Source organism: Aspergillus caelatus (assembly GCF_009193585.1).
Source record: "Aspergillus caelatus strain CBS 763.97 unplaced genomic scaffold BDV27scaffold_7, whole genome shotgun sequence".
Lineage (NCBI taxonomy): Eukaryota > Fungi > Ascomycota > Eurotiomycetes > Eurotiales > Aspergillaceae > Aspergillus > Aspergillus caelatus.
In genome coordinates this window covers 176,571-200,616 of record NW_022475270.1, presented here as the reverse complement: position 1 = coordinate 200,616, position 24,046 = coordinate 176,571, and the positions used below count along the sequence as shown (strand labels likewise).

Sequence of the window (24,046 nt, the reverse complement as noted above, 5' to 3'; positions counted from 1 at the left end):
TGCAGGGAAAGAAACTGTAGAGAACGTAGTGCAGCACATGTTCTGGATGGTTAGACCATATGTGATATTTAATAGGCAATCTGCGATCCAGCCAAAAATTCTGTTGAGACGATTGATTGAGCGTTGTATCAACCCTTGCCCCTTTAGGAAATTTCCTAATCGGGTTAGTACCTCGGCAAAGGCGAGGCGTTGAGTTGAGCTTGGAGGAAGGAATACTAATATAATCCTAGAGCAAGCATGGATTGCAGACTGTAGATTCAAAACCAAACTAGGTTTTCCCTACTTCAGGACCGTCTCCAAGGGCTACCCAAGAATTCCAAGCAAACTTGCTTGACATACTGGGCATTCACCGCATCGTCCAAGGTGGTAACGGTCAGATCCAGACTCGTAGATCGTTTCAGAGCATATAGCATCCCGGATACGGACCACAAACGAGCGCGCCGTTTGGTCAGCGGCAATCCGAGTCCACCAGCCAACAGCCAGGCCGTATTGAGGGCACTAGATACAGCGTTTTCCTCTCCGAGAGCATAAAGCGCATTCTCTAGCTCCTCAACGCACTGGTAGGGAATCGAAGTATTAGTGCCTTCAGAGCCATCTTCATAGTCGAGGAATAATGAGCAGATGAGCAGTAATGCCGCAATCTGTGCGCTAGATTCACAGACGTCACGGTAGATGTTCGACGGGATTGATGTGGGTCTCTTTGTGAGGCATCGCCATAAGATAGTGGACGGGGAAACCCTTGCCGGTGTTAGAGGGATAGTTTCACACAAGGTTTGGTCCTTCGTAGATGCTACATCACACGCCCTGAGGCGGCTGACAAGTTGACACAGATGCCTCGTAAGAAAGTCTAAGTCCGCATCATCCCAGATCACACTGTTGGGGGTACAATTGATGCATTCAAAGGTGATCATAAGGTGATGTAGATGAGGATTACGAATGGTAGTTGCCAGAGCTTCAACTGATCGTTGATCCGCCGTGAGGTTATTATATGGGCTGGCCCTGAGCAGTTGTCGGCATGCCACAAAATGAGCCTGGACGTCGCATCGCGCAAATCGGTAGTCGAGTTGAAGCATTCGGAGCACAATACCGAAGCAGATCTCCCGATTTGCCGGGTGAACTGGCTGTTGTATAGTGTCACAGTTCGTGGAGCCTGATGTATAGCAGCGAAGCAACTCCTTCTGCGCCAATGCTAGAGCTTGCCCTCGATACGTCAGGGCGGCGACCTTCATGTTCCTCTTCTTCTCAGGGGTCGCCCACAAATTGAGATCAAGCCAATGAAATGCCAAGCTAGCACGGAAAATACATTCCAGTACATCAGAAGCCCGCGAGAGGGTATGCGATAGATTTGCAGGACCGGGACAGACAGCTGGGCTCACACCCCATGTGCTACTAAGATCCGGGAAGATGTTAGTGGAGATTAAATACTCCACCATAGAAAAGCCCGACAATGCGACCGGAGCTGAAATGGGAGGAGCAACTACGGCCTTCGAGCCGGGGGGTGATAGACTGTCATTGTCCTTTTCACGCTGCTTTTCGATCCTCTTCCTGATCCCGTTATGCGCCAAGTGCGCCCGAGCTCGCGTTCGACTCTCCCGGCTTTGCTGATGAACAATGATAAGTTCGCCTGTCGTCTTCGAGCCACGAGGAGGCATCCAGAGTAGCAAAGAACCTCAATTAATCAGCTTACGCTAAACAGGTGTGGACATTCGATTTCTATAGGGCTAAGAGGGCGTTTTGTGCTGAGATGCGCAGTAGCCGGAGAAGCCGAGGGTAATCGAGCCGGATGTACTTAACTCGATTGGGAAGAGTTATACTAGTTAGTCAGCGAGTACAGCTGTGCACAAAGTTCATTATGACCAAGGTAATCATTGCGTCCATGCTGTTTTCATTGCTGAGGATAAGAAACCCATTGGACTGACTTGTTATAGATTGGAAAATATATAAGTATATATCTGCAAGATCGAAGTTCCATACTTTGGTTATCCTAGCCCAAGAAGCGATTATGTTTCTTTATTATCAGCTAGCTGTATGGAACACGCCAATCCTTTTAGTACAGGGGGATGCGATAGGCATCGAACTCATAGTCCCAGGTGTCCAAGGAAGCCTGGTCGTACACACAATTCATAACGGTACCATTCTCTTTCCACAAGGGACGCAAGGGCCAAGCGCAGATCTGCTGCTGTTCCCCTTGGTGATCACCGTCCTGCACCGTACCATTCAAAGTTTCTGGAACGATTTTATTTTCCACCCATTCGATGAGCGTCTTGAGAGTTGCCTGGGGGAAGGGACCATTGGGTTGATCGGTACTGGAGGTGCAGTGCGCGGCGCCGGGGACCAAGAATAAGCGGTTCCATTCATTCAACGCCTGGTTACTTTCGTTGAAAGACATGTTCGGGTACATGGTCTTACGGACCGATTCATGGTAGTGTACCGAGGATCCAGCCGGAATACTTGGGTCCGACTCACCATGGTAGTGAAGCACCTTTCCACCCGCGGACTGGAAGGAGGTTAGGTCAGGCCATGTGGTCTGCAGGACATCTTCGTAGCGCTGCCATCCAATTTCCATCCAATCTTTTAACGTGTCGTACGTTACGTTTTCCAGAGAGGATAGAGTGTAATTCTGTAGCTCCAGAAAACGGGGGATCCATTCAGCACCGTAGGCAGTGACATCAAGTTCGAACTTCTTGGTTTCGGGGTTGTATTTCGTTTGCGCGTCATCGAAGGTGGCGGAAGGCTGATAGAAGATATAGGCTCGACGACCGTCAAGAGTACGAAGGCCATCCAACATCTTTCTGGCTGCTGCAGCGCCGAGCGCAGACACGGTTCCGTTCTGCGCAGGGGTTATACCAGACGTTGTCGTCGAGGCTGGGCAGGAGTAAGGTGCTCCAATCGTTGAATTGATATTAAAATGCAGCTTGCACAGGTCGGTCCGGGACACCACACCGTCAGCCCTTCCGTCCAGTCGATCGCATGCCGCAATAGTCAAATTCACGATCTTCTCCAATTCACAGGGAGGAGGGTAGTACTTGAGAGTATGCTCAACCACATTTGCGTAGAGATGATTGGCCTGTTGTTGACCATAGCGAAGGGCTGGGGCGCCGATCACTGCGCCGTCGAACTCCTGGAATCGCTGCACCTGGCTGAATCCCTCGCGACCACCCTCGGAACATCCCTGCCAGTAGGCATACAGTTTTGTGTTGCCCGTGCCGTAAAAGTTCTTTGTCAAAGCCTTTCCGATGATGCTCAGCTCATGGTGCGCCTGATATCCAAACATATACAGTGCTTCGTAGTTGATTGTGCCATTGGCCAGAAGGAACACTTGGTCAAACTGGGTGGAAAAGCTGCCGAAACCGCCGTCAGTGATGCCAGCCGCGGCGCCATATTGGACACCGCCTGGAAGCTGCTGTTCGTCGTGATTGATCGCGAAACCACCTCCTCCAGTGGATAGCCACCGGTTTTGGAACTGGTCCGGAGCTGGCATCCACAGTTTAAGATGAACCCGGTCGTTGCGTCCAGGGTGGGCGTACGTGAGAGTCACGTTGCAGAAATCATAAGCGGATGCTGCTGGGAAATAGTCACCCCCAGGAGTAGAAGCATTGTAGACAGCATTGGTGGTAATAGAAGATGAATCAATTAGGAGACCGTTAATGAGGTCAGTAGAGGGCAGAGCCGACTTGACATGGCTGTTCGTGCAAACATCACTAAGGGTAGTAGCCTGTGCCACTGTGAGAGTGGCTGCTGCCGCGAGGAAGTTAAGTGCCGGCCTCATTTTCGCCCCAGAGATAGACACGTAGGAATGACAAGCTCACTTGCATCTTGGGTGTAGGGGTTGTCTTTTAAGCCGTGCCCCGTCACACTTAGTCCGGAATCCAACCACTATGATTTCCATCCACTATGGTGACATACACAGCATCCTCAACCCCAGTAGCTAAGCATTAGGCTGTGGGGATTAAACCCAGAGTCTCTCCAATCATGGTATTTAGATGGGCCCACAGGTATCAATTTCCGTCTCGATCCAAGTAGCGTGACAGATATTACTGTATGGAATTCGCATAATTCATTCATAATTGTTCTTTCAAGACGCGGGGTCCCACGGGGTTCTGGTCTTCTTGTGGAGATTTGTGGAGACATGCTCATGGGGTGAAAAGGGAGCATTGGGATGGGAAAGAGTATAGCCGGACCCATTCCGTTCAGCGATTACTGGGGAAAAGGGGCATCTGTGACTTGCAACTTGGGACCAGTACTATCTTCTCAAAGTAAAAGAAATGGTCATGGTTGTTCTCCATATCTTTAGCATCCTGGACAAAGTGTGTTGGTGCCAGTTCAGAAGTGGAACCCGGTCAAGCTGGTCACAAGACCTTTCTAGTTCCTTTGCCTAATAGACATCGAAAGGTATATGAGCTTACCAATATATAGCTAGGTTGAAGGGGAGATTTGCCGAAATCCCGGCAGTGAGAAAGACAAATGTTGTTGTTGTTGCTTCTCGGAAGTCCCGACTGTCGGAAATTCCCCTCGATTCTTTTCCGAGCACCTGATCTCATATCCCTAATCCACATCTTTCTGATTCTTGTGGTAATTTTGTTTTAATCACGCATTCCATACATTTTCTTTCGTGTGATAAAGTTATCGATCGAAAATTAATCGGTATGGTCATTCATCGTTAAACTTAAACTCAATCGCTATGCCCCCTTTCCATGAAACCAGAGAATAAAAAGAGGAAATGGAAATAAATAGAAAGGAAAATGCGAAGAGAGTCTATAGTATAATACATATGCTTTAGGGAATCAAAAGAGCGACGATTCGTAGAAATTAGGATCATATCAATAAGGTCGAAGGATATCTCCATGGAAAATGAAATATTGCGAATCCCTTCAAGGGGAATGGGAGAGGGTTCGACTAGATATATCTCGACTGACCTCCACATTAGTTTCGATCTCCGTATGTGCATAGATCTTGCCGTCAGGGATGATCCGTTCCTGACTCTGCGCCCCTGCGTACCCTATCTGCGTGCCAATCAGGTTATCCCCGTCCGGCTGTCGAGGATCCATAGAGTCCAGGCCAATGTTTTGCTCTGGGACTTTGGAAAATCCGGAAAACTTCTTGGCGTCGTAGCTACTGGACCACCCACTGTACCCTTTGTCGCCAGAATACTCTCCGATAAGTCTGGGAATAAAGCGGGAGGCAATCGCCTTGAACGAGGGGATGGAGGAGGCGAAAATACCGACATTGATCTCGATCACAGACCAATACATTGCCTCGGCAATCACCCACGTAGCATCTGGATCGGACAACATGGCAGGAATGTAGGTAATGCGAATGATTGATGCGACGCAGGCACTATAGATCGACGAGTCATCATGTCAGGGCATATCCACATTGTGTTGTGTCAGAGATTAGGGACTTACAACAACCCGATGCAGAGGATGAACCCCAGTGCAACCTTTTGCTTGGCCGGCACCTGGAGCTTGAATATAACTCGGAGGGGCAGGCTATATGTCATGACGTCGGTCAAGATATTGAGGGCCGCGTTCGCAAGGTAGAAGACGTTGATGCTGACGCACGTCCCCGGCATCGTGCTTTTCCAAGCCTTTTCAATAGGTCGGCATTGAAATGCTGCCACTAGCACAAACGACGAAGCCTGTGCAATAATTACGCCTAACATGCACATCGAGAGCCGAGTAAGAAGTCGATCGCCGAGCCGAGTATAGAACAGACAAACGGACGACTTGACGAAGCCCAATGTGGCCAAGTAACACATCGAGCTTACCCAAACCATCTGGCAAACGGTCAGAGAACATCTTCGAAACCACCCAGCGGTTGGGAATATACCAGGGAGTAAGTCTCCATTTTGTTCGGATCGACATCCCCGATATGGGAACCTAACCCATACTTCACCGCTGGATAACAGTGTTAGTGTCGTCGAAATCTCGAGACTGGCGCATACTTACACACGACCGTTACGGCAGAAAAGGCCCATGATGTCAGCTAGTTAATGTGAGCGACAGCTTTTAGATATATGGAACTCGATCTCCTTACACAAGCACAGACAATCATATCTAGGAATGTTTAGCCATCACCTTCCATTTCCTCCAGGTCAAGCTGTACTCACAATCGTCGAATCCCATCTTCTGTAGAACAAAGATGCGCGAGAAGAGCCGCAGACACATAATGATGAAGGTCCAGACTGCAAAAGTGACCGCAATCGCGATCACTGTTGGACCTTTTGAATCACCCGCCATTGCTGTAACTGCGAACCCAATGCTGGTGATGAACGAACGACTAGCAGTCAGTCATTTAAAATCTCTGGCACTCCCAGGGGCCGTCTTTATGAGGTCTTTCCGTTCTTCTTTTCTTTCCTCCCTCTCTGTGGTCTCCCACTCCACTATTAAACACTAGGGTGCAGTCCAAAGGAGTGGTACTGCATCGGTGAACCTAAATCATGGCGGACGATCAAAGCGAGACGCTAACAATTTTGATCGCCACATGGCGGGTATGACCTATAGAGGACGGTATTTTATATATCAATATGACTGGTCTTCCTCGTGAAATGCTGCATGCCAAGTCAAACTTGGCCCCGATGGGCGACAGTATTTCCTGAATAGGAGCAATTGGGAATGAACGCGGGCTTCACTCCTTCCCCTACATATTAGCCTGGCTATCATTCCCCAGTTCCTCCATGGATACACTAGAAGTGTTTGTCCCACGGGGTTCACCCCCCTTTTCCCGAGAAAGGAAATTAAGGTACGAAGTAATCGAAACAGTATTGATGACTATATCACCGAATTACTCCGTCGGCATGTTGTCCGAAAGGAGGATGCAAGATGACTGTTCGAGATGTCAATCTCCACTCGTTCCAGTGGCGAAAGATGGAATATGAAACCAGCTTATCTCCGTCCTCCGCTTTCAAAGGTGATGTTTGTTACTATTTTGGTGCAGAGACACTAAGCTGTGTAGCTTTCTGTAGTAGTATAACTATACAGTACTTCGTATGTACTATGTCTACAGGACCAATGATTCAATCTTTCAGCCGGTACCACTACGACTACGTTCGTCTGGGGTCACTAATGACTCGATATCGCCCCTCTCCCCGGATGACATTGTGAATCTGTGCTTTGTGGCCGTAGTAGGTACACAAACAGAATCCTGCACGGACAATTCATCGGTAAAGCTTCGGTAGAGCTTTGGAAGGTAAGTACGTAGCGCCTTCTTATAATAATTTCCCAATGGGAAGTGAGACGGATGTGCCCAGAATTGGAAGGTTGAGGCTATACGGAACTGGTGGCATCGACGACTTTCAATTTGTCCCTTGGATTATCGTCCCTTCTCGAAATGTTTTGGAATACTTCTATTTTCTCCTATTTTTCTCTCGTTTATTTCCTATTAGGGTGTGTTTGTTACCTTATTTTATTTTATTTTTTTTCTCGTCAGTCCTTTCGCCTAATCGGAAGTTCGTAAACTCCCCACTTTTCACCTTCTGCTAAGCTGTAGTTTCATCCTTCGGTATTTTTTACTGTTCCCTTTTAATTTAAATTATTTATTTATTTATTTATTTTTTTTTAAAAAAAAAAAATTGTTTTTGTTTTCTTGGTCTGTCCCCTCTCTGACAAGCAAATTACGTCTTACCTGCGTCTCAGATGCATTAAATCAATGTGATCAAGTAGTTGCATTTCCCTGTCACCAGCGATCGGGATTTGGTGTACCAAGTCAAGTCAGGTCATGTTACATTCTAGATTATTGTATAATACGGACGTTGTGGATCTATCACACGGGCGAGAACCAGATTTTTTTTGCCATCTCTCGCTTGTTAGTTCCGAAGTATCAAAGTTGACACTGGTGGGTGCCACCGATGCAGCCGAGCTTCATACGGAGTAGAATCGAAGGGGATAGGACCGCGGAAGTCCTCCCGTAGCGACAAACATCTTTAGCTTGACGGCGCGTCCCCACCTAAAGACAGAGAGAGCCGATGTCGTCGCAGTTCCCGGTGGTGGACCAACTGTGGATCCTTGAAGCACGCCCTGTCAGTTAAGAAAGAGCCTTTTCTATTAAGACTTTTTTTAAGGCAGATTCCAATACTGATGAGGCGTTTGAGGCTTGTACCCGCAGGAGACAGGCATCAAAATCACCGCTAAATAAATGTTATCAATAGGGGATCAGTATCCTTGTTGTACTCCGGATGATCCAGAAGAATTGCTTTCTGAGAGTCTGAAACGGCTTCAAACCCCCGGGGCCTATCAGCCTCCGCGCACCGAGGTCCAGTACGCCCTAAAACGCTCGGCCTTCCGCACTAGAGCGACGGCGCGTTAGCTATGGTTATGAGGCGGGTGGATCTATATTGTCCAGTCGAATTTCCCCCGGCACTTGAGCCCATAACTCGAGCCAATAATTCCCGGCTTTTCGAGAAGTACTTGGTATAGAACGATCATGATTGGCGAGCAAGTGGCGGAAAAGTTTCCCAGAGCAACCCCTCAGAATAGTTGAGTTAGCTTTCTTAGGCATTTTCTAATCAAACACGTTGGTGTTTCTCCCCTCCCCTAAGGATGATCATCGCTAGGAAGTGGTGGTGAGATTATGTCCAAATGCACGGCTATTCGCTCTCTCTGCATCGGTTTGGGGTGGACCGCAAAAAGTCCAACATAACTCATGTGAAATGATGCATAGTTTCCACAGCAATCGCCGGGTATTTCTGGCATAAGCTGTGCTAGGGAACAAGGAATCCCTGTCGAGATTTAGTTTCTTTTTTTTTCTTTTGTTTTCCTTTTTTGGTTCTGATCCTGCGTCTTTTGCATTTTTGTTCGTGGACCAGGGTCGTGATAATGGTTCTTACAGGGGAGGACCTGGTCTCAATGTTCACCGTAACCCACGTCATCCTCGCCTTGGGGGCATATGTTGCCCTCCGATTCGCTTATCAGATTGTGTACTATCGTTTTTTCCATCCCTTGTCCGTATTTCCGGGCCCTTTCTGGGGCAGCGTAACCAGACTTTGGATCGCATGGCATAATCTACGTGAGACCGAAGTACCTACAGTCTATGCACTGACCAAGAGATACGGTATGATCCTTCAAGTCTCAGCTGCAGCATATTCATCGAGCTAATGTGCGTATGGCTTGCAGGACCCGTCGTACGAGTTACCCCAACGCTCCTTCTTGTCAGTGACCCCACGAAGCTGCCAGACATCTACCACCGGAATGCAGACAAAACGGGTCACTATATCACCGGGTCGTTCGGAGAGACCGAATCACTGTTCAACATTCGGTCACACAAGACTCATGCGGCGTTTCGCAAGCACATTGCGGGTCCTGTATGTATCATCATGCATTTCAATCCGGACCAACAAATCCCGAGCTGATAACCCAAATAGTATAGTTTCTCAAACGTAAAGCGGATGGAACCATTGATTGACGCCCGGATCGAAGATTGGTTGAACAAACTGGGCGAGACCTTTGCCAGCACTGGTGCAGAATTCGATTTTTCATGGTGGGCAGTGTAAGAGTCATCCATACCCCAAACACGGCCCGCGCATAATCGCACTAACAGAAACATCTGGGAATTGATAGATACGTCGCATACGATGTTATCAGTGAAATCGGCTTTGGAGCGCCATTCGGTTTTATCGAACAGGGCAAAGATGTTGGAGGTCTCATCCAGGGCTTCCACGACGGCCTGCCTGCGTTTGGTCTCCTCGCGCGCCTGCACCCCTTTACGAGCTGGGTGAAGACAACGTTCATGAAGAAATATCTAGTTGCGAAGCCTGAAGATAACACCGGTATCGGTGTGCTGATGCGCTTTCGAGATCGACTAATTGAGCAACGCTTACGTGAGATCGCTGAAGGTAAAGATGTTGGTCGTGTGGATCTCCTGCAAACGTTCATCGATGCACGCACGGAGGACGGCAAGCCCCTTGACATGGAGTATCTGAAGGCCGAAGTCTTGCTGGTTCTGCTGGCCGGTGCCGATACTACTGGCACAGTTTTCCAGTCCCTTGTCAACCACCTGCTCGTCAACCAGGAGGTCTACGAGCGGATGATGGAGGAGATCGACACGGCCAGTCGTAAGGGACTCATCCCCGAATCTATCCCCCAGTACGACGCTATCCAGGAGCATCTTCCATACTATGTCGCATGTGTCCGGGAAACGTTACGACTGAACCCACCGGCACCGAATATCTTCCCTCGTTATGTGTCGGAACCAGGCGTCGAGCTTTTTGGGAAGTTTGCTCCAGCCGGAACAGAGGTTACCGGCAACCCATGGATCATGCACCGTGACACGGCGCTTTTTGGAGATGATGCAGAGGAGTTCCGTCCGGAGAGATGGCTCGACGCGGAAAAGGCGAAGTTGTACAATAAGTATATTTTCACCTTCGGATATGGTACCAGAGTCTGTCTGGGTAGGGATATTGCGATGGAAGAATTGTTCAAGGGCCCACTGCAGGTACGTTGATGAGGCTTCCCTCCCTTCCCTCCCTTCGCTGCCACTCTTGCTAATATCATGATCCTTCAGTTTTTCCGTCGGTACACCCCCTCTATTGCGACTGAAAAGCCATCTGCGAGGTTCGAAGTCAAAGGTGGGATCGGCTTTTGGCGGGATATGTGGGTCACCATCAACAAGCGAGCGGCTGTGAAGCTGCAGTGATTTTTGAGTTGTTTATCTCTTGATACTTGTGATACCAATATGCAACTATTCTTAACTTCTGTTTGAAGGCTTGAAAATGGTCCCCCTATCTAGCTTCGATGCGATACTCAGTTGAGTATGCATCTCTATAGCGCAGAACTAACATTGTGGACATGTCTGAACGGAAAGGAAAGTATTTAGACACTTGTAACATACTAAATGTGTACATACACTTCAAAGGCTCTGCAACGATAAGGGCAGGATATTACCGCCACGAGCCCTTCATGAACTCATTATATCTCATTTCCTACACGGGGTTGATATTGCCCTTTCCACGGTCGTGCTGAAGTTTCCGCGTTCCCCACATTCTCGCCAAGGGCTATTGCATAAATGCAGTCCAGCTTCCAATCGGCTAGGATTCATGTGCAATACATCGAGTTTCTCACCCAAAGTCTAAAGTCGCGACGATGGCCGGCTGGACGTAATCGAGGTCGACTCCACCTGGCTGAGGTGATCTAGAACGACATGTAAAGAGCGACCTTCAAGGCGCGGCTTAGAGCCGGGGAGTCTTGGGAGACCAATTTGATTATGCCAAACAACATCCATACCGGCCACTGCTGCACCGACAACATCCCCATTACTGCCCGCGACAAACAGGGCATCACTGGGCTGCACCCCCAAGGCCGATAGGATCGTACCGTATGCTTTCGGATGAGGTTTATAGAAGCCGGCTTCTTCCGCCGTCACGAACGCATCGAAGTCCACACCACACAACGCAACGGCTCGCCGGCCGAGTTCAACTGAACAGTTGGAGACGACTCCCAAGCGGTATCCTTTCTCTTTCAGCCGCAGCAGGACATCTTTAGTCTCGGGCCAAGGGCGCATCTGATCCCAATTCTCGATCAGGGCTTTGGGTACACTATCCGGGAGGCCGGCATCCTTGGCTGATTCATAGACGAGATCTTCATAGGGACGGTATGCGCCGCATCCAAAGGTCAACTCCAGATATCTTGTGCGCCATCGGTATGACGCTTTGCGGTCATTGTTGGCGGCTTCGGCCCATAAGGACCAACTGTCCAGGAGAGCTGTGAGAAGATCGAAAACGATTACATGAGGAGCCATCTTTTGTTTCTTTTTGTCCCTTCCACGGGAGAATGGTAAGCGTGTCGCGTTTTTTTTTTAGTATTATTTGACTCGAGACCTTGTTTTGGGGTGCTTGTTGGATGTAACGGCGGAGATATATAGCCCTGCCATTATAAAACAGGTTCCCTAAATATTTTCGTCCGGGTGAACGTCAAGGCTGAAGGATTACCCTAACAAAGAACTCGGTTTCCATGTATAACCGCACAACAAAGAAAAGAATACCGGGGGTGACTATTTCACTTTATAAGAAGCTTCTGTGTATACTGTAGTATGTGTGCTATAATGTAGTAACTCCGTAGCTGCAGGTCGATACTACTAGTATGCATTGGCGCTGATCCCTGGAGTGTAGAGTATATAGTAGTCAAGTCTAAGGGAAAATATATCATTGCACACTCATGAATAGGCATCGCTCCGTAACAACTTCCTTTCCCACCTTCTTGGCACTGTTCGGCAGGATTTCAAGTAAAATCTCTATGAATACGCTATACAATTGTCTCATTTCATTTTCTATACCGTACAGCGTTTTCTTTCCCTCCGGAAGAGTGCATGAAAGGTATCACGTGGGCAACGCTGGCTTTGTTCTGATTGGTCGACTGAGGACTGGTGACATCACATGAAGCTAGACCGAACCCTACAACTGAGAAAGAAGTCTCAATGACATCCTACTGTTTTTTTCCTTTCAAGCCACTTTCTTCGGTAGATGTATCTGGATGTATTGACACCCGGTCGCACCCCCATCCTAAAAGAACAAACAGAGCAGAAAGAACACAGACTGAATTAGAATTCGAAGGCTCATGAACAAAACTCACGCTTTCAATACTTTCTACTTTTGGAGCTTTTAGTCGTTCGAGGGTTGTTCAATGTCCAATACATCAGGTCAGTTAAAGTTACATTGGCGTTGAGTGGAGAGCAGCCATGGTTTGAGCAGCCTTATGGATGGAAAAGGGTGAAGTCATGGATACCTCATGGCGAGGTGATGGCTTTGGTCATAGGACCCGTGGTTATAGAAGTGTGATCTACAATTGGGAGAGCTATTCATTGGATCAATTTTGGGTCACTACGTCTTCGCTGACTTGGCATGAGATCATTGAGTTTCAATCGTCCATACTTTGGTTCTATGATACCCCAAACAAAAATATGGTTTTCTATGTGGAACATGAGACGTATATTCTCTTCATAGGAAGCAATCTCTCGAAGGATTGCTTATCTAGTTTCTCCACGTACATTAGAAGATAACCAGCTGTAGGCATACTAGGGTATTTGTTAGGGGGCCGAACTAAAACTGAACATGAATAGCAATTCAACAGGCTGGCATAGATGGCGATTAAATATAGATGGCTTAATCAGAAGAACGCCGAAAATGCTTTGCAAATCCCTGTAAACGGCGCCATCTTTTCTTATTAGGCGACTCTGGGGAGCGTGTCTTCCTCTCCGGCGCAGTAATTGCGTGCGACATCTCCGTTCCTTCACCATTCGGCACAACGTCCCAATTTTGACCACCGGTGACCAGACGACCAGTGTCGGAACAGGACGAGCCAGGTGGTTCTTGGGAGCTGGTCTCCCGTGATATACACCTCGTTGGCGGTTCTGATCCATCGGAGAAACCCATATCTGCGGGGGAAGATGGAATGAGGCCATTGAACTTCGACCTCCGGCGCGCGGTGTCATCAGAAGCCCTGGGGCTAGGGGATAGTCGCTCAGTGCCACTGAGGCATGGCACTGATAGCGGCTGGACATGGGCGGTGCCCGAGCAGCTCCGGAGATAGGGGATGAGGATCGAGTCTCGTAGTAATTCGTGCATGTGTTGAACGGCACTATCGAGGAGATTCGGTGGGGGTACAGAGCCGTAGGTTTTGGTGTACGACAATAACTCCTCACGGGTTTCATTTGGCACATTGATCTCGCGCGGTGCGCCGGATTCAATGTATGTCTCTATGATACGATCCCATACTCGTCGCAAGCGCTCCTCGTGGGCTTCATCCTCCCCGCATTTCTTGCCATGGTCTTGAAGCCAGTCGTATGTTTTCCGGTAGCGTTTGGCCTCAAGGATAAATTCGAGAACTTCGAGACAGTGGTTTTGAGCAAGGAAGGCAATGAAGGTGCCGAGGGTATACGGGACGGGGGCTGTATCGTTAAGGATCTCGTCAAGCTTCGGGCGCAGGTGGTAAAGTGTTTTCGATTGCGGTTTCATGGCATCTGGTGAAATCCGACGAGAGTTGGTTTTCGCTATTGAATCAATGGCTGTAACATGGTTCTCTCGTGGGAGGATACAACGAGGCTTATATAAAGTGAAGCATAAACTCGTCAAAGGCACATTTCATGGCTTTACTGGTGTAACATGGAAAATGGAGAAGTGCGTGATATGCTTTTGCAAGATGTAGACAGCGTGGATGCCTATGACCGCAGGGCAGATCGAGGTTCCATGGGTCGATCGGCCAGGCAAGCCAGTTAAATGGTATGGGCTGTTACAGGCTGGACATATCCGACCGGGCCCAATCAGAACAATAGCGAGACCGAGAACAAGCGATCGACAATATTAATTGGTTTGGATGGAGCCTTGGGTCGAGGGAGGTTGTTAGGGCTGAGCACAAGGGTGTTAGCCCTAGATGAGACCGAAAAAACAACCATTAACGATTCTGATGACGTAGAAAGTTCATAGGATCCAGTATAGAATTGAAAGTTTGCCTTTCGATTGACGATAATTCTGAGAGTCAAGTGGGAGCATAAAACCAGAGAAAGGAGTCTAGGGGTGAAGCAAAATTACGTTCACTGCCGTCATTTGGGTACCTGGGCACGAAGTATGTTTGTGCCAAATTAACATCACTCATTGTGCATATGGAACGCATCTTGAGATGAGTGGCTTGGTAATGATCCTATCCATAGCAATAATATCCCTGATACCCAAAGCTTGAACGCAATAAACTTTTGATCTACTAGAATATTCCATCACACTCCTACGTAATGTATCTGTGGACTTGCCCCTGTCCTTGAGTGTGGATTACGGGCATCCTCATTGGAAGTCGAAGCAAGCCTCTCCTTAGAAGATCGATGAAACAGTAATTTATAACGACGGGTTGTCACAGAGAGATGGGCTGTATGACGTATGAGAGGGGTTTTGGGACCCCAGAAGCTGAAGGGACACACAGTTTAGGCATCCTGAGATGCACGGCAACAACAGTATGGACATGGCCCTGGGAACATCATTTCTGCCTGGGCTACACACGCCGCTGACTTCCTAGCCATCGACAGGTATGAAGATCAACTGCGACACGAGATCGATTTCAAGTTTGCTAATCAGAATTAGAAGCGGCGCATGAATAGCTGGGTGCTGGAGTAGATTGTGGATGCAGTACAGGGGCCGAAGACAGCGGGACAGCGGAGTCTGGTGCTCGGCTTTTCCGGCAAGCGGCATTGACGGGTATGATCCCGGAAAGAGGTTCGAAGAAGAAGTGTATCAGTGAGAAGATATGTAGATTATGTGGATTTGTCTCTCTCTCACGATGGGAGTAAGTTAGCTTGATCATCGTGCTCATATCTAACGGTTGTCCGTGCGAGAGTGTGTTAGAACGATGGTGGGGAACAACTGCTGGAACTGTGGACAGACGACTGAAATGTGGACAGTTAGCCCCATCGTTCACGTATGACTTTGTATACTTTGGAAATTCGCCCTTGGTGGCGATCATGCGAAGGTCGTATAGTTATCGGAAGTTGTTATGATATCCGAGAACCCGGAGAAATGATATCCCTGCCACTAGTCCGTTTAGAGAGGAAGCCACCGTGTGATATCAGGTGACGTCAATTGTCTTTTAGATTCTTCTTCCTCGACTTGTGAGGACTTCGATAGCAGTGGTATACATTTACTTTCAAGTCGAGTGGAGGATTTCTCTACTAGGAGGTCTCGTTGCATATGTATACCAACCGGGTACCTCACAATGACATGAACATCGACCATAGCCCACTAATTGTCCAGCTTTCGGAATCTATGATTGGCCTTGCGACATAGCGTGGCTTGCACTACGGTGTACATTACACGTTCTTGCACATCTAGACCTATTTTCATCATATTCACCTTCTAGACAAACAGCTGAATAGATATACTGACACATAGAAAAATGACTGCCCATAACCTCTCTTGATGCGAGATCCAGGCTTTCCTTTCCAATCGTCCCTTCCTACACCTTGGCGGATCTGACCTTCTCGACGAACAACAAATCCACACCGAACTCTTTGGCTTCTCTGTTCAGCATCTATTGCTCAAGCTGAACTTATAGCCATCCGCAAACCCACAGCACTACTGTGTATTCCAATCCATATTCTCTATCCTTCCCGAGATTTATCGTCGCAACACAGCCTCACGCTCATCTATCGCCACGGAGGTTGATACTCGGTCGGCACGGTCGCGGACAGAGTTCAAGGAATTTGGTGGAGTCATATATAGCCCCCCCGAATGGCGGTACCCAACTTAAGTGGACGAATACGAATGTGTGCTGGCCTGGGTGCGCGGCGTGGATCCCGACCGTGTGTTTGAGAGATGTGACAGCTCAGGTGGCAATATGGCCGTCGGTCCGGTTACGATTGTAGGATTATAGGCAGAAGCAGGCGAACAGGATATTTCCGTTGTATCCGGAGGCGCAGTTACTTTTTGGAATAGAGACAGCAGCGGAGAATAACCCTGGGCTTTTATTTGAATTGTACGCACATATGGCCCTGCCTTCCGCTTGGCGCGGTCTATACATGCGACTTTGATTATCTTCCGGATGTGAGTGTAGACTTTACATCTCGGCTGGAGGAATCCGGTATCATTACGAGGCACTGAGCCACGGAGTCCTGCAGAAAGTTCCATGGATTTTGAGCGGCAATGGGCGCGCGTTGTGACGTTGTTGGAGACCTTAGCCCACCATCTTGAGGAAAAATAGAACAGGCCAGTGACACCGCGGGAAACTTGGAAGAGTAAATAATCGAGTATTAAAATAGATGCCCGAAAACTATTTCCCCCAATATCAACGTCCCCTACGCTATTAGAAATCTGCGAGTAGTACTTCTGAACCCAGCTAGACCGTACGTTTTTATGCACTCGAACGAATGCTATAGTACTTCTCTGGGTCCCCGTTCGATATTTCCTTCCACGCTCGCCATCCCATCCGTATGATTGACCGCCCTTTCAATATCATCCTGGAGTTGAGTGAGACCAGGCTTCCGCACGGGAGCCGATGGCGACTCTGTCGAGGAGTATTTCCGTCGCGAGCTCAGGCTATAATCGATCCACCGCGGAGCATGGTATCGCAGGAATTGACGTAAATAGGGGAAAGAACCGCATATGATAATGGTGTTGGCTTCAATATTGCTACACAGAGTGAGATCCATCAGTCCGATCCGAATATGCAGCAAAACCAACGAAGGGAATGATTGAGAATGGCATCTTGGACTCACATGAAGATAGCTGCTAAAGCGATATCATGCGTCTGATCTTGCGACGTGACCAGAGGCATCAGCGTTGCTAAGCGAACGATACTTATACTGGTGGTTCTATAGGAGCGAGGTAAGAATCACAACAACAGGACTGGTTCAGTGAGGCCGCTATGTATCGCGAGAAAGTTGTCGGCTGCCTTTACACATGCTGGATGGAAGGAGAAGGTCACTCACAAAAATCCAACACCAAACATGCAGAGCACTCCTATTTTCTGGATGACAGGTAGCCGGAGACCCCATACAATGGGGATCGGAAGCAGCATCAATGTAACATCACTGATCGTGTTCGTGATAGCAGTTGCAAGATAAACTCCGCTTATGTTGATGCAGGAGCCTGTCACAGTCACGTCCCAGCTCTTTTGAATAGGGCTGCAGCCGAAGATCAACGCTAAGGAAAGTGCAATGCTATAGCTTGCAATGATGAAGCCGACCGCATATATCGCGTATATGTATCGTGGGTGCGTCGCCTGTAGGAGTCGATAATAGAGCATAAGCAAGGCGAGCTTCGCAAAGGCGAGAGCGGGAACGTATATAGTCGATGCCGCCAGCATACACTAAACCAGGGAAAGCCGGGCGATTAGCAAGCCAGGCTCAGTTCACGTTGCATGTGGACTATATTAAATATACCTTGCGATACGTGCTCAACACTGACAGCGGGAGTTGCGAAGCATGGATGCCATAGCCTGCATGTCCGAACCCATCTAGAATGATCTTAGTGACCGCATACTATGTCCCCTGAGAGATGTCTTACATAGAATGACCGCTTGCGTCCCTAGAGAAAACATCTAGTTGCAGGTCAGTACAGGTTGATGCGTAACCAGGACATTTCGACGGAATATACCCAAGCAAGAATCAAGCATACTGGCCGCTATCCGTTAACTATGCCCTCAAAAGAAGCTTCATTGGCTTCAAGATTACTATTGACTTACCGTCATCCCACCAAAATTTTCTCATTAGACGAATCTTAGTATAGATTCGCATTACCAGAAGAGGAGTGTTAATAGCCAAACCGACCCCGATGAGCACTCGATTCGCTGTTTGTAGCCATGGCTGAGGATCGTCCATCACAGCCTGTATGAACCCTCCACCGTCACCGTCGGGGATTTCTGGTGGAAACCCCAATCACTGTGATTGCACGGAAGATTCATGTTGCCTTCATTTCAAAGTGCGAGAAGCACACTTTTCGTATAGGAGCCAAGGGATAAATATGTTTTAAGAGCACGGGTGGCGAACGGGGTTGCCTCCACTGTTGACGCATTGACTTCGGCCCGTCCTTGCTGGGATGTAACCCTAACTACTGTAGCACATCACCACGCAAGGAGGTCCCTCCAATAATACGAGCAGGGACCAAGTTCCGGACTTCCTCGGCGTAAGCCATGCGATTGATAAACATAGATTGGCTTTTTTTGCGTCTTTGCTTTTGTCACGTCGTGCACTTGGAACGACATGCTATTGGGGCTTGGGCCACATGTGACAATGAATTCAAATTAAAGATCTAGATCTTCTTCATATACTTGCTCTCTCCCTCCCTCCCTTCTACGAGTTCAGTTCCGTGTTTCGTCCTCGCATTTGACATTTACTGTTCTGTGGGTTCCCTTTGGGGGCGACCCGTCAGAAACAAATCCCCCGATTTTTGCCCGGAGTTATACTGTTGCTATGGTGCGCTTACAATGCAAGGTGGAGACCTTCTGACGTGTCATTTACTGGACCGGAAGTTTATGACAAGCCTAGCAGGACATTTTGGAGATCCTGACAAGCAAAAATGTACCCTTGGGGATCGCGCTGGGTGAAAAAGGGGGAGAACCCAACTCAAGGGCGAGATGCCACTATTGAAGGCTAAGTATAACTAACCATCTTCGAGGAGGATCATCGCTATGCTCTTCCCTTTGTACAGAATCTGATCTTCCATTGGGCCTCGTGCATTGACTAGTCGTGGAGCGACAAACTGTTCGGGATAGCCATTTCCGAAATGATGATCTGATCCAATCCAAGCAGATGCTGGGATTCGGACCTTGGTTCCAGAGTTCTGGTTTAACTCAGTCGGTCCTGTCTAGTTTGACTGATCACCAGAGCTGGGGGGATCCTCAGGCCTGATAGGATAGATGTATGTAACCAAAGTTTGATGATGCCTAACCAATAGAGACAGATCTCTTGATGGTTCGGGGAGCGAATCAGGCACAAAGTTCGACCGTCCGCTTGCTCCCATTATAAAAGGCCCCTCAGATCTCAATTTTTCCTTTTTTTTTTTTTTTTTTTTTTCACGGCTTCTTTGCTAATGGCCCCTACTGCTCTTGGCACGCAGTCCTCCTCACTCACTCACACCGATCGACAAGACCGTAATTCTCCACCGGATGCGGCATACTTGGACACAGGAGAGCTGGTGGGAAGAATGTCATTCTATACCTACGTATACACTATTTTGAATTTGGTGTATGGTAGTCGGAGTTTCCAGGGTAGAGATGGGATGAATTAACAGAAGTGGTAAGGCCGATCTTGGGAGGGTGGATTCCTCACTTGTCGAAAGACATTGCAGCTGTAATGTCTGCAAGTAGAGCAAGTTGTTGTGCGTATGCATGACCTAGAACACCCAGCATATTGTGGTCCATTCCCCTTGGTGAGTACTCATAGCCAACACCGCTACAATATACCATCACTGGAAAGGCTGGCGCAATGAGGAGTATTGACTCCGTAGTGGATCCGAGGCGTGGAGAAGGATGAGGGGTATATAGCAGCTGGGACTGAGCGTCTCACACTAGCGTTGGTGATCGCTTAGATCTCCCTCCCCACCACCCCCCTGAAATGGGAAGATAGAAGTGGATCCAGTAGGCCGCGGGGTTGAGCTACCACTGGATTGGGTGTCTCGAACTGGTCATGAGACCATTCGGAAGATCTTGTTCGATCCACACGCGGTTGTTGCGATTGACCCAAGTCGCTGGTAAAACAGCTCTCTACCTTAGGCCACTCGAAATGGGCATGTTTCATGTGTGGAGCTGTCGGTTGGCATGGACAAGAGGAATGTTGATAGGAAGAAGAATGCCAGCCGAGCAATGCTATGCAATGGTACACTGTACAGAATATGTTTCGTGTTGCTATGCACATCTCATCTACACCCTAAGCCTGCCAAGAACCAGGACTTTGCAACATGACAACCCCTTGTGCAAATGGGTGATATATCAAATGGATCAGAATTATTCCCTCCGTTATCTCGTAGAGCACCACTGATTGTCACCATGCATACCATAGCAAACCCTCTCCATAAGATCGCGCATATACTACCACATCTCCCGCACGGGCCCTTTCATCGCTCGGGGTCTGTGGCGACGGATTTCGACTGAGAGTTGCACCAAGCTTGATGAAGGCTCCGTTGGCGCACCTCCCGCATGTACGAAATCTGTTCGGGGGTCCTGTCCCGGATGATATAGCGTGGAAGATCCTCCAGCATCTGTCGAATCCCACAATAAATCATGACGCATACTGCAGATCCTAGGATGATCATGCCCACAATGAGGCTCCCATTACCATCACTGTCGTCCTCGGCCATAGCGCCTTAGCCGCGCTTGATGGTCCTGGAGATGATGTCTTCAATGGTCACTAATGCGGAGGAGTTTACAGCTTCTCAGCAGCGCATCGAAGGTAGGCTGGTATGGTTATTCAGCTTAGATCCACGCCCTCTTGGTGCGTATATGAGCACTTACTGGATTGACGGTTCGAGTTGTCTGAACGATGTTCAAATGCAATGACAATCGGTGTCAGAGAAGTCATGCTGGACCACACTCACCTTTCAACCAGCTTATATTCTATACCTTCTTGCATTATTCCTCATCACCCCTGTTGATATGGACAGCACTTTCTATGGCTTCAAAGCACCAAAATCCCTATTTGGGGTTAGTCGACACCTAGCATGATGTCATGTTCCGAATGGGCCAATTGCCAATAAGGCACCCAGGCAGCTTGTCCTTATCAAGCTTAGCTTCTGCTATCTTTAACACGCCTCGAAACATTCGACACTCAGACGCGGTGTCTACCCATCATCATGGTAGAATTTTACATTGATCATTCAACCACAGTGTAACAGTTTAGTGAGAATGGCCGAGGCCTTCGCATATTATCGTGGGACCGGTTGGTCGGCAAAGGTGAAGACGAGGACAGGATGTACAACATGCAAGTATGTGGCCTCCTTCATCAGGCTTAGAATGACAGTTCTGATTGTCCCCATCTCATCCAATACTAGGATACGTAAGGTCAAGTGTGATGAGACAAAACCGCAGTGTGTACGGTGCAAGAGCACCGGCCGCAGGTGCACATACGCCTTGAATCAAACTGAGATGCGCGTCCCTCGTGGGTCGACGCCGTCCATCGAGAGCAGCTATCCCCTTGGCGACTTCGTAGACCACGAGTGGCAAGAGCGACGCGCTTTCGAGTACTATTTTCACCGCGCCGGACCTGCAATTGGCGGTTATTTGGACCATCGGTTCTGGAAGGGCGTTGTTCCAGAATTATGCCGATCGGAGCCCGCAGTTTGGGACGCTGTCGTCGCCATCAGTGCTCTATTTGAATATCCAGACCCGTTTATTGGCCCTCCCATGGTTTTTCAAGGCACCACATCGGTCGGGAAGCACACCAAGGCTGTATCCTGGTACTCACGGTCCATGGCACGTGTCCGACAAAGGGTTGCATATAACGACTTCAACCCGCATGTCGCACTCATAACCTGCGTCCTCTACATCTGCATCGAGGCGCTTCAGGGTCATGTCGTGGAGGCCATGCAATTGTATGAACAGGGGGTCCATCTCATCATGACTCTACAGCAGTCTTCAACCATGCCATACTATACAAATGTATTGCAGGAGGTCATAACACCTATATTCTTCCGACTTGGTGCTGCAGCGATGATCTCGGGGGGGTACCCAGTGGGGAAGGGTGTCAGATCTGTTACTGGGCGTGGAAGTCCAAGTTTTGCGACCCTCACCGCGGCCCAAACAGCTATGATTGACTTAGTCACAGAAGCCTTCCTATTGGGGAACGACGCGCGTAGATACTACGGTCGTCAGAGATGCGACGACAATAACGCATCGTCCTTGGAAGAACAACAGTGTGCTCTTACGCTCAGGCTGGACAGTTGGGAGAGGGCCTTTGCTCACCTAAAGGACCGAGAGATGGGAGCGCCTCCCAATTCTCCAAATGTCGGGGCTGTGCAAACGCTGCTGACTTATCACGCAGTTACTTCCATCTTGATCTCCACGTGCATAGCAGATAACGAGATGGTGTACGATGCGCAGATGGATCGGTTCCGGCAGATCGTCAAACACGCAACATCTGCACTCGATGCATCCAATGTGGTAGATGGTGCACAACCTCCATTCACGTTTGAGGCTGGCATAGGACTACCACTGTTCTACACGGCTGTGAAATGTCGGGACTGTTTCCTACGCCGCAAGGCATTGATTCTCCTTCGACTAGCACCGCCGGTTCAAGCATTCTTCAAGTGTGCAGCATGGGCTGCGCTTGCTGAAACGATTATCCACATTGAAGAAGATCTTGTTCCAGAATCGCACTCCTGGATTCCATCTGCTACCACTTTTGAAGACAAGGTACAGGCATCGGATAGCCCCGCATCAGTCTCCTATAACCTACCCCATGCGCCATGTAAACATAAGATTGCTTCCGCCCAAGTCATTGCTCTGCAGCACGACAGGGAGCCTTTGGGTGAAATAGAGGATGACCAATCGGGCTTATCCACGTGTGGAGGGCACATCCCGGAACATCGTCGTGTGCGTGAGTTTGGAGTGTTCCTTGCAGAGACCAATTGTAACTGCTCAGCAGGTAGTACTGACCACTACAGCGAGCCAACTACTGAGTCCCATAACCAGATCTTCCTTAGGTTCACGCGTAGACAGCGTGATGGATCCAATGAGCAGTCAAGAGTGGCAGAGTGCTTCATACCGATGAAGTATTGAGAGTGGTAGAGTAACCGGCCGACGTTTATGTGATTATGCACTCTGAGATATATCGACAAGTGCGTTTCCGTTGTCAGAGAGCCTCGTTCTCCGGTAGTAGGGCAAATGAGGATTTAACAATGTCTACTCACCCTACTTGCAATTCTTCATATATCATTTCTCCGTAATATCGACCGGGATCGGCTTTAGGATTGATCTTGTTCTATTATGGTTCAGCCTTGATTGTATGACCTAAGAGTCGGAAGCGCAACGACATCGGATTCTCTGGTATGCATGACCGATGCCACCTTATAGTCACTACACATGGGGAGCGCTGCCTTTCTGGCTTTAAGTCACTGACCAGTGGAACAGCAGATACAAGGCATGGTGCGTTATTCAGCTCGGGAATTTATGAGAAGTAACCCCTCGTGTGGGTAGAGGGTGATATCGAACCGTTTGGAGGCTTCGTATTTTGGGAGCTCTTGGCTCGCTTTGACACTGGTCCCACCAGTAAAGTGACGAGAACACGGTGGCTCTTATGTGGGACAGGAAGTTAATGCTTAAACGAGCTTCTTTCGCTTTCCTTCGTTCTATGGGCCTGACAAATCCTCTTTAGTTAAGCCTCCAAGGTCGCGATTCCTAGATTCTTCAGATTTGGCATATGCCTATATCCCCCATGTGTCATCGGACTGGACAGCAGTGTCACTGACGCCATGGTGGCTGTGTGACCTGCGTTCTGTAGGTTCATTGCTACGTCCTTTGGCTCGTTTTAACTCCCAAAGCTACCAAGGCACACGTGGCGAATAGTCGAGGTTGAGAGACCATCTATGATTCTCTCGGACATTTGTGACTCACTCTTAACGTGACTTTCTCATCCTGCAGAACGGGAC

General features: G+C 48.7%; 9 protein-coding genes across 9 annotated transcripts; 2 read left to right on the top strand and 7 right to left on the bottom strand.

Annotated features, from left to right (window-relative positions):
* Nucleotides 1-284: 284 nt before the first annotated feature.
* On the bottom strand, nucleotides 285-1,652 carry BDV27DRAFT_152612 (uncharacterized protein; the record flags this gene model as incomplete). Its single annotated transcript, XM_032071600.1, has 1 exon — nucleotides 285-1,652. The coding sequence occupies one exon, from the start codon at nucleotides 1,650-1,652 to the stop codon at nucleotides 285-287; it is 1,368 nt and encodes a 455-aa protein (XP_031933035.1).
* Nucleotides 1,653-2,039: 387 nt separating this feature from the next.
* On the bottom strand, nucleotides 2,040-3,769 carry BDV27DRAFT_171684 (putative tannase; the record flags this gene model as incomplete). The annotated part of the gene is made up of 1 exon (XM_032075661.1): nucleotides 2,040-3,769. The coding sequence occupies one exon, from the start codon at nucleotides 3,767-3,769 to the stop codon at nucleotides 2,048-2,050; it is 1,722 nt and encodes a 573-aa protein (XP_031933034.1). The 3' UTR covers nucleotides 2,040-2,047.
* Nucleotides 3,770-4,819: 1,050 nt separating this feature from the next.
* On the bottom strand, nucleotides 4,820-6,456 carry BDV27DRAFT_171681 (putative integral membrane protein Pth11-like). The gene is made up of 6 exons (XM_032075660.1): nucleotides 6,110-6,456; nucleotides 6,037-6,056; nucleotides 5,949-5,985; nucleotides 5,830-5,897; nucleotides 5,406-5,776; nucleotides 4,820-5,337 (listed from the first exon to the last, which is right to left on the bottom strand). The coding sequence occupies exons 1-6, from the start codon at nucleotides 6,237-6,239 to the stop codon at nucleotides 4,872-4,874; spliced, it is 1,092 nt and encodes a 363-aa protein (XP_031933033.1). The 5' UTR covers nucleotides 6,240-6,456; the 3' UTR covers nucleotides 4,820-4,871.
* Nucleotides 6,457-8,813: 2,357 nt separating this feature from the next.
* Nucleotides 8,814-10,629, top strand: BDV27DRAFT_152609 (cytochrome P450; the record flags this gene model as incomplete). The annotated part of the gene is made up of 5 exons (XM_032071599.1): nucleotides 8,814-9,048; nucleotides 9,111-9,298; nucleotides 9,359-9,483; nucleotides 9,555-10,428; nucleotides 10,498-10,629. 5 exons carry the CDS (start codon nucleotides 8,814-8,816, stop codon nucleotides 10,627-10,629), a joined length of 1,554 nt encoding a protein of 517 aa, XP_031933032.1.
* Nucleotides 10,630-10,815: 186 nt separating this feature from the next.
* On the bottom strand, nucleotides 10,816-11,838 carry BDV27DRAFT_120127 (HAD family hydrolase). The gene has a single exon (XM_032065027.1). The coding sequence runs from the start codon at nucleotides 11,728-11,730 to the stop codon at nucleotides 11,062-11,064; it is 669 nt and encodes a 222-aa protein (XP_031933031.1). The 5' UTR covers nucleotides 11,731-11,838; the 3' UTR covers nucleotides 10,816-11,061.
* A 1,157-nt stretch (nucleotides 11,839-12,995) lies between these two features.
* BDV27DRAFT_104608 (regulator of G-protein signaling domain-containing protein) lies at nucleotides 12,996-14,072 on the bottom strand. The gene has a single exon (XM_032064350.1). It carries the CDS (start codon nucleotides 13,940-13,942, stop codon nucleotides 13,091-13,093), a length of 852 nt encoding a protein of 283 aa, XP_031933030.1. The 5' UTR covers nucleotides 13,943-14,072; the 3' UTR covers nucleotides 12,996-13,090.
* A 2,643-nt stretch (nucleotides 14,073-16,715) lies between these two features.
* Nucleotides 16,716-18,399, bottom strand: BDV27DRAFT_104573 (uncharacterized protein). The gene is made up of 7 exons (XM_032064349.1): nucleotides 18,150-18,399; nucleotides 18,062-18,081; nucleotides 17,972-18,005; nucleotides 17,848-17,921; nucleotides 17,395-17,774; nucleotides 17,182-17,277; nucleotides 16,716-17,095 (listed from the first exon to the last, which is right to left on the bottom strand). Exons 1-7 carry the CDS (start codon nucleotides 18,283-18,285, stop codon nucleotides 16,837-16,839), a joined length of 999 nt encoding a protein of 332 aa, XP_031933029.1. The 5' UTR covers nucleotides 18,286-18,399; the 3' UTR covers nucleotides 16,716-16,836.
* A 667-nt stretch (nucleotides 18,400-19,066) lies between these two features.
* Nucleotides 19,067-20,761, bottom strand: BDV27DRAFT_152605 (uncharacterized protein; the record flags this gene model as incomplete). The annotated part of the gene is made up of 2 exons (XM_032071598.1): nucleotides 19,067-19,246; nucleotides 20,594-20,761. 2 exons carry the CDS (start codon nucleotides 20,759-20,761, stop codon nucleotides 19,067-19,069), a joined length of 348 nt encoding a protein of 115 aa, XP_031933028.1.
* A 502-nt stretch (nucleotides 20,762-21,263) lies between these two features.
* On the top strand, nucleotides 21,264-23,828 carry BDV27DRAFT_104554 (Zn(II)2Cys6 transcription factor). The gene is made up of 3 exons (XM_032064348.1): nucleotides 21,264-21,385; nucleotides 21,452-23,444; nucleotides 23,529-23,828. The coding sequence occupies exons 1-2, from the start codon at nucleotides 21,306-21,308 to the stop codon at nucleotides 23,175-23,177; spliced, it is 1,806 nt and encodes a 601-aa protein (XP_031933027.1). The 5' UTR covers nucleotides 21,264-21,305; the 3' UTR covers nucleotides 23,178-23,444; nucleotides 23,529-23,828.
* The last annotated feature ends 218 nt before the right edge of the window (nucleotides 23,829-24,046 follow it).

Bases quoted from the DNA above. Each gene is read 5' to 3' on its own strand.
- BDV27DRAFT_171681 (XM_032075660.1), bottom strand. From the start codon at position 6,239: ATGGCGGGTGATTCAAAAGGTCCAACAGTGATCGCGATTGCGGTCACT. The intron at 5,986-6,036 runs GTAAGGAGATCG...CACATTAACTAG, and splicing joins ATATGATTGTCTGTGCTTGT to CTGACATCATGGGCCTTTTC. The intron at 5,338-5,405 runs GTAAGTCCCTAA...GTCGATCTATAG, and splicing joins ATCCTCTGCATCGGGTTGTT to TGCCTGCGTCGCATCAATCA.
- BDV27DRAFT_120127 (XM_032065027.1), bottom strand. From the start codon at position 11,730: ATGGCTCCTCATGTAATCGTTTTCGATCTTCTCACAGCTCTCCTGGAC.
- BDV27DRAFT_104608 (XM_032064350.1), bottom strand. From the start codon at position 13,942: ATGAAACCGCAATCGAAAACACTTTACCACCTGCGCCCGAAGCTTGAC.
- BDV27DRAFT_104573 (XM_032064349.1), bottom strand. From the start codon at position 18,285: ATGGACGATCCTCAGCCATGGCTACAAACAGCGAATCGAGTGCTCATC. The intron at 18,082-18,149 runs GTAAGTCAATAG...GATAGCGGCCAG, and splicing joins AAAATTTTGGTGGGATGACG to TATGCTTGATTCTTGCTTGG. The intron at 17,096-17,181 runs GTGAGTCCAAGA...CACTCTGTGTAG, and splicing joins GCTTTAGCAGCTATCTTCAT to CAATATTGAAGCCAACACCA.
- BDV27DRAFT_104554 (XM_032064348.1), top strand. From the start codon at position 21,306: ATGGCCGAGGCCTTCGCATATTATCGTGGGACCGGTTGGTCGGCAAAG. The intron at 21,386-21,451 runs GTATGTGGCCTC...ATCCAATACTAG, and splicing joins ACAGGATGTACAACATGCAA to GATACGTAAGGTCAAGTGTG.